Source organism: Sebastes fasciatus, chromosome 3 (assembly GCF_043250625.1).
Source record: "Sebastes fasciatus isolate fSebFas1 chromosome 3, fSebFas1.pri, whole genome shotgun sequence".
Classification (NCBI taxonomy): Eukaryota; Metazoa; Chordata; class Actinopteri; order Perciformes; family Sebastidae; genus Sebastes; species Sebastes fasciatus.
The window spans coordinates 38,198,115-38,208,464 of NC_133797.1; the positions used below are offsets into that span (position 1 = coordinate 38,198,115).

The following is a 10,350-nucleotide window of genomic DNA, read 5'->3' on the forward strand; positions in this document are numbered from 1 at the left end:
ACTTTTGTACGGCACTTTGTAGGCGAACGTTTTACTGGCGTCCAGTATTCGCTTTCAGTACATTTAAATTTTAGAATTTCAAAAGACTGTCCTTACTAATCTGTCTTGTCGTAGCAGAGCCAGAATTTAAAAAGGATTGTGGGAAACAAAGTTTGGAAGGAGTTCCACTGAGTTGTTGTAACTAAATGCAAGAACATACAATAAAAATACTATTGATTCTTAATGGAAATGTGCGTGTGCATTTTGTGATGACGTGGCTCTCAGTGTCTGACTGGTTGGCCACATCTAATCTATATCACAGATCACTTTGCCAGAAAAGCTTGTTGCATCTCTGTGTGGCAGTTTCTAGTGTGCTTCATGTTGCATTACGTTTTGGATGATTTTCAGCTGTGACTGCAAAAGAAAGTTTTTGTAAAATAGTTTTTACTGTCAATAATATATGGTGCTCTGCATGTGATGTGGTGAACTAAAAGATCGTAGCTATTTGTGTCTGCAGCTATTTTTTCCACCACAAAACAACCACAGACGGCTTCACATGTCTCTGCTCTCACACCTCTATATCCTCTTAAATGACAAAATATGACGTCAAATAACTACTGTGCTATATAGGTTCTTCATTAGAGGTCTCTTATTTGACTAAGAATAATAATGAGGAAGGAAGTGATGTTTTGGTGTCAGAGCTGCAGTTTGTCTTCCAGCCGCCCTCACACTGACCAACAGTCCATTCTGTCTCTGGAAGAAGACTGCTGTTGATTTTCATCATCCGTTTATATTCTTTATATTTTATAAAGGTTTTATAAACACAGCAGTTGTAATAAGGTCATTAAATTATAGAATCACCTTTCTGATTAGAAGCTGAAGACGACAGCAGCCATGTTGATATCAGGAGCTGGATGTGTGTTTATGGGTTTCATCCTGTTCATCTCAGGTATGAATGACTGTTTATCCTTTCTTATATAATAATAATAATAATTAACTGTGATCTGTTAAAAAAAATGTTTTATGGAGTGTACAGTAGGTGTTCATTTGTAGACAAATCAGATTGATTCAAAAGAAAATGTTAGCCATCAAGATTTTCACATATTCTGCTGTTACGAGCTCTTTAGATGTATTACAGTACATCATTAAGATCCTTTACAGCATCATACTACTATCATTGACCAGTTAATAAAGAGAAGAATGTTACAAGAAGTTTAAATGTGTCCAGATGTTTGCTGATGAAATCTTCTGTTAAAGGGGTTCAGGGACGAACAAACAGCATCTGTGCTTTAAAAGGTTCATCAGTGGATCTGCCCTGCTCAGCTCAACATCCCACTTCAACCAGGAAATGGTACACTGGATACTGGAGTGAGTCCAAGTCTGTTCAGAATGAGATCTCTGCAGATGGAAATCGTGTAACATACAACATGTCTGCAGAGAGTAACTTCACTCTGACAATCAAAGATCTGACAGAGAGGGATAGAAACTTTTACTGCTGCAGAGAAACTACTGACAAACCAGAAAACTGCAGGGAAAACAGTATTCCGCTCCGTGTTACAGGTACAGTGGTTGTCAATAATTCAATACTAATTTAATACTTTAAGAATAATAATATATATGAAGTCTAAATCAACGCCATCATCCCAGACCTGCAGGTGAAGGTGATTCCCACCACAGAGGGACAGACAGTAACACTGATATGTAGCACCAGCTGTCCTCAGACTGAAAACCCTGCAGTCTACATCTGGTACAAGAACAGAGAGTTCCTCTATCAGGACTGGTCTCCCTGGTACCAACAGCTGGTCAGCAGTGAGGAAGCAGTCACATACTCCTGTGCTATCAAAGGCTACGAGGACCTCAGAGCCCCTCAAGTCTCAGTGGGTGAGTGACAACCATCAGCTCCTCATCATGTTACACAACCTGGAGTCTAACAAGTTACACTTTAGAGAAAAGTGGAATCATTGAGAAACAACAACACACAATACATCTGACCATCACAAATATAAATAATGTACCTCATTTCTTTTTGTTCAGATTCTGTCTCATCGACCTGCTTTAAAGTGACCTATGCTAAAGGGAGGATGTGTTCTTCTCAGCAGACATCAGAGGATGAGCCCTGCTCCATCACATATCCAACAGGTTGAGTTTACAGAAACATCCACAAACACACCTCCTACCCCCACACCTCTAAGACATATCTTTGCTCTTTTCTTTTCTAATTTGCATTTAAAAGTTAAAAGCACAACATCCAAGGTTTTACACCTTATATCTTTCTGGATAAACCATGCTTTGAGTTTATATTTAATAATGTATAGTTATTAATTCATTTAATCGAACAACTGATTAAAATGTATTTGTCATCTCCCAACAGAAGTACATGTTCAAATGAGTCCTGCAGCCACATCAGACCATGTCAGACTGACCTGTAACTCCAGCTGTCCTCCAACTGCCTTAATATTGTATGAGAGCAGCTATATAGTGAGAAAGAAAGAGTTTATAGTTTCCACCACTTCTGCTGAAAGTTTCTCCTGTGCTGTAAAAGGCCATGAGGATCTGCGCTCTGCTGAAGTCTGTGAGTACAAACCAACTTATAAACTTATAAAATGGGATATTTGTGTTAATTGTGTACAAATGATAATGAGAATTATGATGATTTTAATATTGATTGATTGATTTAATATATGTTTTTGTAGTGTTATGATCAGGATTGGAAATGAACACCAGCCAAATGCTGGTAAAATATGCAAGTGGCTGGTAGATTTGCTTCACTCACCAGCCAAAAAAACAATGATACTCTATTGAGTGGCTGGTAGATTTTGGATAGAGCTGGTACGATACACCTATCTCCTGATTCCATACTATCATGATACTTGGGTGCCGATTCGATATGTATTGTGATTTTCAAGTATAGCGATTCTATAAGTATTGCGAATCAATATTATGATTAATTGCGATTTTTGTTATTATCAAATCAATCTTATTTCTATATATGTAATTTGAATATACAGTTTATTTTGTTAACACCTTATTTTGAAAACCGGACGTAGTCACATGTGTATACTTCCTTTAGCTTCTCCAAGGTCATCGCTAGCTCTCCCATCAGCTCCGTTCTCTTTATACATCCATGGTCAGCTCCATCGGGGTCGTTTGAATGCATTTAACATAAATGTCAGTATATGGGAGCCGATTTTACCACTTTGGATTTAAATGTGAGGGTGCAGGTCGTATCCACGCGGACCCTCCGCCGTTTTCTGCTTTCGGGCTTCGGCTCGCTGTGGTTTGTTTTGGTTGATGGATACAGAATGGATATGATGTCACTTTACTCAAACTACAACAATAAAAGCAGTAACTTCCTTCTACCTCCACATAAACTCAAAAAAGCAAATATATTGATTTTGGCATTAAAAAATCAATTTCAAAATTGTAAAAAAAACAATTGCGATACATACGTGAATTGATTTTTTCTCACCCGTAACTTTGGAATCGACCAGCCACAGTGACAGGTGGACAAAAATGTTCATTTCCGACACTGGTTATGATTCAAACATCTTTATCTTTTATCTGTAGAAGGTACTTAAAGTGAAACTGCCTCTTGTCTCTTATCTATATTTCAGGTATTGATAACAGCAACTGCTGGAGTGTGAATTATGTCAGCAGGAGAATCTGTGCTCTGGAAGGTTCTTCAGTGAACATTTCTAGTGAATATTCTGAGAACCAGCAGCCAAAATATAAATTATGGTATAAAAAAAAGAGAAGTGGGAAAGAAGAAGTTGAAGAGCGAATGAAGGCTGCAGGTCGTGTGACGTATCATGACAACATGAAGAATCAACACATCCTGAGAATCAATAACCTGAAGAAAGATGACTCAGCAGAATACTCACTCACACTCCAGAAAGATGGAGTGACTTTAGTTGTCACAGGTAATACTTTAGATTAAATACATTATTTTTGTACAGTGAATTACTGACCTCCACACCATGTACTACCAGCAGTCAGCACAATAAAAGGCTGATTCATGATTCATGTATTCCATGAAGCATGAATCAGCCTTTCAGTAAATTCAAACAAGTCAATAATGAAATTCAACTTACCAACTTTGTCTCAATTAGAAGAGCTGCATTCAATCTACTGCTTCTTCTACTGTCTTCTAAAGGTTGTGATAGGTGGTCGGGTGTACAAAATATGTGACTTTGACACCAGAGTTTACAGTTCACGTCCCATCTCCTACAAACACACAACATGGTTACTTTATAGTATGAAGGAGATCTTTCTCTAACCTTAACTAAGTACTATAGTTTTTAAACTTAACCAGACCTAACTTAACATGTATATGAGTCTTTTTACAGTATGTGGGTTGTTTTAGAAGACACTGACAAACAGCCTATTTTATTGTTTAGGTATGAGGACTTACTGAGGATTTACTGACCGCTCTAACCATCTTTCAGGTCTGAAAGTTCACTTTAGTCCTTCTGCAGTGATGACAGAGGACCAGAGAGTCACACTGACCTGCAGTACCAGCTGTCCTCTGACTGACAACACAAACTACATCTGGTTCTTCAACAGTCGACCTCTGACCCTGACAGAGAACCAAAACAAACACCTGGTTCTAGACCCAGTCAGCAGTCAGCATGCAGGAAACTACTCCTGTGCTGTCAGAACCCACAACAACAGCAGCTCTCATGAAGAGACTCTCACTGCCCAGAGTATGAGGGGGAAATGGACACCAGCAGCAGCTGCAGGAGTCTGTGCTGCTCTCCTGGTTATAATACCCCTCTCTGTCTTCTGCTGGATCAGGTGAGCAACACTGTCCTCTGTTTCAGAGCAATGACATTCACACACTAACCTGAAATCACTTATTCATTTACATTCACTCATTTCTCTAACCAGAAGAAAGAGGACTTCCAGACAATCTCCTAGAACTGAAACATCAGACAACTTGCAGCAGGTAAAAGCCACACATCGCTACTGCGGTATGAACCCATAATAAACAGATTGTGCATTAAACAGATCAAAACGATGCCGAAATAACTACATATCATGTTGATTTGTAAAAAGTCTGAATTCATGCTTTGTCAGGTCTGTCTGCAAGACGACAAGCAAACAACTTTTAAAATGCTTGTTTTCTGAATGGAGTTTGGATGGATCAGTGCCAGGCTATGCTGCTAATCTATTAACTCTCAACATAAAGTCATCTAGGCATAAATACGGCAGCGACATTGTTGTTTCTACCATAGACAGTCTGTGGTTTATACACATACGTATATTTATACAAAGAGTTTGGTCCGGTCGCTGTACAGATATGATGTACTATCGTAGCTCTGGGTGACCACAGACAGATACAAGGTATATTTCCTCCATTTCTGATTCAACAAGGTCAGGACGTCAGTGAAGACAGGAGGAGAATCTCAACGCTGAAAGGTCTTTCGCGACACAGCGTCACGTGAAATTCTCGCTCAAGTTGAAATATTTCAACTCCCGCGTCACCTTGTGCCTCTTTGCATTGATTTTGTATGTACTCACACCATGCGAAAACTTTGCTTCACTCTTGGTGTGAACACACCATTACATATCATGTTCACCACTGATGAAGATTACTCTCTGACTTTATAAGTCTGTAAAAGCTGACATACAATTAGGTTTTCTCTGCACAATTTTATTTTATTTCATCAATAAACAAAAATGACAAAGTTTGATTAAGTCTTCTGAAGGTATCCAAGACTACTCCAGTACCAGCTACGTTGTGCTAACCCTCCCATCCAGTTGAGCTCTAGTTGGAATAACTTTAGAGGCCTACTTAGGAGAATTTAAATTACGTGTAACGTCAAATAATTTCTCTCGTCTCTTTATCAGCTAAACTCTGGTCCTGTGTATGATGAAATCTCAGCTCAACCAACAGAGCAGGATGATCCTCATTATAGCAGAGTCCACTTCCCTCAGAACCAATCAGATCTTCTCTACAGCACAGTCCAGACACATCCGCCTCAAGAACAAGATCTCGCCCCCTAAGCTGTTGTCAACTTCAGACCCAACACAACCCCTGAGTAAGCATCTCTTGCTATTACAACTGATTCAGGATCTATTTGAGGGATATACTGTAAGAATGATGTAGCGTATCACAGGATGGGCCATTAATCTTAGATCCTACAGGTACAAGTTTGATAAAACTTGAAAGATATTCAATGATGGGACGATGATTAACGGTCAAAATCAAGGGTACTTACGCCCATCGTCACAACACTGATATGCTTTTTATAAAACTTCAAGGTTACAGATGCATACTTATTTAAAAGGTTATTGTGAGCCTTGCAATGAAACTGCATAAACTGAGAAGACTGTTTTTTCTTGTAATTTTAAATACTTTGCTACATGTTTAACCCACAGTACATTAATACAGCATTATTTTCTTTACTTTCAGGCATGATGGCCAGGCAGTGGATCCCTAGAATCTGTACAACACAGCAAACAAAAACTTAAAGAGACTGAATGTAACAACACACCTGCTTCAGTGATGTACAGAACTTGTATATTAATCAGTTCATTGATGATCTTATCTACAGCAGCTTACTGTGAATCAGCAGGCAGACATCCAGCATCTTATGGACACCTCAGCAGCACACTTGAGAGCTCTGATGGACACCCACTGCCTGTTGTAGCAAGAGAAACCAGAACCTTATAGTTACTCTGATTAACTCATGGTCCAGTCTGTTGAACCCAGCAGACTTTCACTGAGTCAAAATACAAGGAGTGGAAACTATACTTTCCAATATGCAGAAAAAACCCTTCAACAAATAACCTAATATTTCTGTGAAACTTAAAATTCATCAAAGTTACAACAAAAGGTCCTGCAGGGCTAATTATCATCTTGCACAATAATGTCAACTGTATAACTCTTATACAAGACTCCTTCACTGAAACATCTTCCTGAGGAACTTTTTAATATATATTAGGACATTGGCTAGTCAGTGCAGTCCTATAACGTTAGAGGACAAAGCATTCAAACAAGACTTTATCTAGATAATATCTTGAAAATTGGCATTAGCACAGAAGAGAAACACCTTTCTGACAAAGTTACAGCAAAAACTGGTTCTCAAAAATATGTGCTGATTTAGGTGTTAATAATATTAATAAACGTTAGTTATTTATAAATTGAGAAATGTGCAGATTCACTAACTTACAGTCGTAGTTATTACAGGATGGAAGTACAATGTTCCAGTTACTGTGTCCAACTACAGCTGTATTTATTAGCAGCTAAAGCAGTTCATGGTTGGTTTCTAAATTGAGAATTGTGCAGATTCATTAGCTGACAGTAGTAGCATTAATTATTACAGGATGGAAGAATGTTGTTCAGGTTAGCTGCTGTAGATCTTATTTGCTAGCTAGAGTTAGCTCGCTGCTAACTGAACCAACGGCTTTGACAAGCTGTCGGTGTTTGTTGCTAAGCAACCAGAGCAGTTAGTTTGTGAAGTCATGCTAACGCTAGCTAATGCTAGCTACTTCTTTCTCTAAATTAAATACAATTTACAACATACATTGCGCTTTTATTCTAACGTTAAAACAGAAAACGAAGAAATACTATTATGCTTTTCCTTATCTTCTGTCATATATATATAATGTTACAATGTCCGATGTTCATTTTAAACGTGGCCAAAGTGTTAAATAATGAGGTAAACGTGTGTAAAAGTATTTCCTGTAACAAAACCGTCAGGCCGCTTCCAACGTTTTTTTCTGCTGTGGCTACAAGATTAGATCTTGTTAGCAGAAATAATGGCTAAAAGTATGAAAGTGAGGGTCTCAATAGCTAACTTTGTTCTTCATATGCATGTCATGGTGGTGTATTTGCTTGATCAGATTCCTTTGTGATTATTCTGCATTTCCTTTATTTAATTGGCGGTCTGATTATGTGAATTGTCAGTCGTCACTCAGCCATAGCACCTAATTGTTTCCTGTTTGCCGGCCGTATCTGTCTAATCTGTGTCATTAAACACTGCACATCGCAGCACTTGTGTCATTAAAGATAAACTGATGGCTTAATGGTCCCATATTATGCTATTATACTTGTATTTTGTGTTTCTACTAGAACATGTTTACATGCTGTAATGTTAAAAACAACTTTATTTTCCTCATACTGTCAGCCTGAATATGCCTGTATTTACCCTCTGTCTGAAACGCTCCGTTTTAGTGCATTTTGACAGAATTGCAACAGAATTGCAACAGAATTGCGTTGCTATTTAACAGCTTGGGTCCATGTTTACTTCCTGTCAGCTGATGACATTCACATACACTGCAACAGGAAATAAACTGGGACACATTTAGAATGTTTACGTTTAAAACCGTGTAATGGTCTAATTATTGTATATTCATGACATCACGAATGGACAGAAATCCTGACAACTTGTTTCAGATGCAGAGTTTCTGAATACGGGCTGTTTGTATTTCCTTGTGGATTGAGCGTTTCGATACTTTCACAGTATTTATATAGGACGTAAGCCTGCTTTATAATAAAAAACATGAAAATCTCACTTTTTTATAATATGGAGCCTTTAAAACACATAAGAGGAAGAAAGAGTGTGAGAAAATGAGAGACCAAGAGAAGTGGGCAATGGGCGCCTGGGTTAGCTCAGTTGGTAGAGCGGGCGTCCATGTATCAAGGCTTGGTCCTGACCGCAGCGGCCCGGGTTCGAATCCGGCCTGTGGCCCTTTCCGCATCCACTCTCTCTCTACCCCCTTTCAAGACTCTATCCACTGTCCTGTCATAAAAAATGGAAAAATGCCCCCAAAAAAATAACTTTAAAAAAAAAAAAAAAAAAAAGAAGTGGGCAAAAGAGGAGATGGAGTGATAAAGATGTCAAGACAGAAAAAGGGAAGAGAGTCGGCTGAATTAATGAGAAGCAAAGTGCAGCAGGTTGGTAGTCAGCTGACCTGTGGTAGATGGTGTCGATCATTTCACACCAGGCTCCGGCTCTGTCCACTGCACAGCCATCAGAGTCTGTACACTGTCCAGTCAGAGAGAGAGAGAAACAAAAAGACACTTTCTGAAAGGCTATAATTGTTATTATGTCCAAAATATCAGGAATATTAAAATGCTTCACATTAAGCGTCCTTGGGTTTCATGAAAGGCGCTATATAAATCCAAGCTATTATTATTATTATTATTATTAAAGTGGAAAAAACAACTGAGTTGATGAATTAATATAAAAAAACTAGGGCTGTCAAAGTTAATGCGATAATAACGCGTTAACACAAATTTGTTTTTATACCACTAATTGTTGTGAAGGAGGCTAAATAACACTCCAGACTCCGAACTTCATTTTCAAAGGGGTCCCTTGACCTCTGACCTCAAGATATGTGAATGAACATGGGTTCTATGGGTACCCACAAGTCTCCCCTTTACAGACACGCTACCCAAAGCTCATGACTATAGGTGAGGGTTGGAACGTAGATAGACCGGTAAATTGAGAGCGTTGCCTTCCGGCTCAGCTCCCTCTTCACCACAACGGTCCGGTACAGCACCCGCAGTACTGCTGACGACGCACCGAACCGAACCGCCTGTCCATCTCCTGCTCCATTTTACCCTCACTGGTGAACAAAACCCCGAGATACTTACGCTCGTTTGGGACAGTGACTCACTCCCAACCCGGAGGGCGCAATCCACTGTCCTCCAAAACAGATTATATTATTATAATATTATTATATACATATATGGCTCTGTACTCACACAGTCCACCAGGATCTTGCCCAGCTCCTTGGCTCCCACGAAGCTCTTGGCCAGCTCCAGAGGGTTGGAGGGTCGGAAAACATCCACAGAGCTCACCACCACCTGAGGAGGTTTACCTGCAGATACACAGCAGCACAGATATGATGCTACAGTAACTATTGACTTTCACTTCTTATCAATGTACGTTCTTTGCCAGGGAAAAATTAACCATTTCAAATACATTAAAATCTTAGAATTGTGGAAGACTGTCTTTACTAATCTGTCTGGTCGTATCAGAGCCAGAATTTAAAAAGGATTGTGGGAAACAAAGTTTGGAAGGAGATTCACTGAGTTGTTGTAGCTAAATGCAGGTAAATAAAATAAAAATACTATTGCTTCTTAATGGAAATGTGTGTGTGTGCATTTTGTGATGACGTGGCTCTCAGTGTCTGACTGGTTGGCAACATCTAATCTACAGCACAGATCACTGTGCCAGAAAAGCTTGTTTTAATCACTGTGTGGCAGTTTCTGGTGTGCTTCATGTTGTGTTACGTTATGGATGAATTTCAGCTGTGACTGCAAAAAAAAGTTTTTGTAAAATAGGTTTTACTGTCAAAAATATATGGAGCTCTGCATGTGATGTGGTGAACTAAAAGATCATAGCTATTTGTGGCTGC

General features: G+C 39.0%; 2 protein-coding genes across 5 annotated transcripts in view; one reads left to right on the forward strand and one right to left on the reverse strand.

Moving 5' to 3' along the window:
• LOC141765020 (85/88 kDa calcium-independent phospholipase A2-like) overlaps positions 1-10,350 on the reverse strand; it is a 68,708-nt gene that overhangs the window by 8,131 nt on the left and 50,227 nt on the right. For 2 of the 4 annotated variants that reach the window (XM_074630837.1, XM_074630838.1), the window contains exons 3-4: positions 9,695-9,810; positions 8,899-8,972 (exon numbers count right to left, since the gene is read on the reverse strand). In XM_074630837.1, the coding sequence (XP_074486938.1) occupies positions 8,899-8,972; positions 9,695-9,810 (190 nt within the window). Of the gene's footprint in view, positions 1-6,492; positions 6,624-8,898; positions 8,973-9,694; positions 9,811-10,350 lie in introns of those variants that run through there. The other 2 variants (XM_074630836.1, XR_012593352.1) reach the window with 2 other exon arrangements.
• On the forward strand, positions 255-8,010 carry LOC141765015 (uncharacterized). The gene is made up of 10 exons (XM_074630828.1): positions 255-928; positions 1,237-1,539; positions 1,627-1,860; positions 2,014-2,118; positions 2,351-2,551; positions 3,594-3,899; positions 4,425-4,773; positions 4,867-4,924; positions 5,830-6,020; positions 6,395-8,010. The coding sequence occupies exons 1-9, from the start codon at positions 874-876 to the stop codon at positions 5,983-5,985; spliced, it is 1,767 nt and encodes a 588-aa protein (XP_074486929.1). The 5' UTR covers positions 255-873; the 3' UTR covers positions 5,986-6,020; positions 6,395-8,010.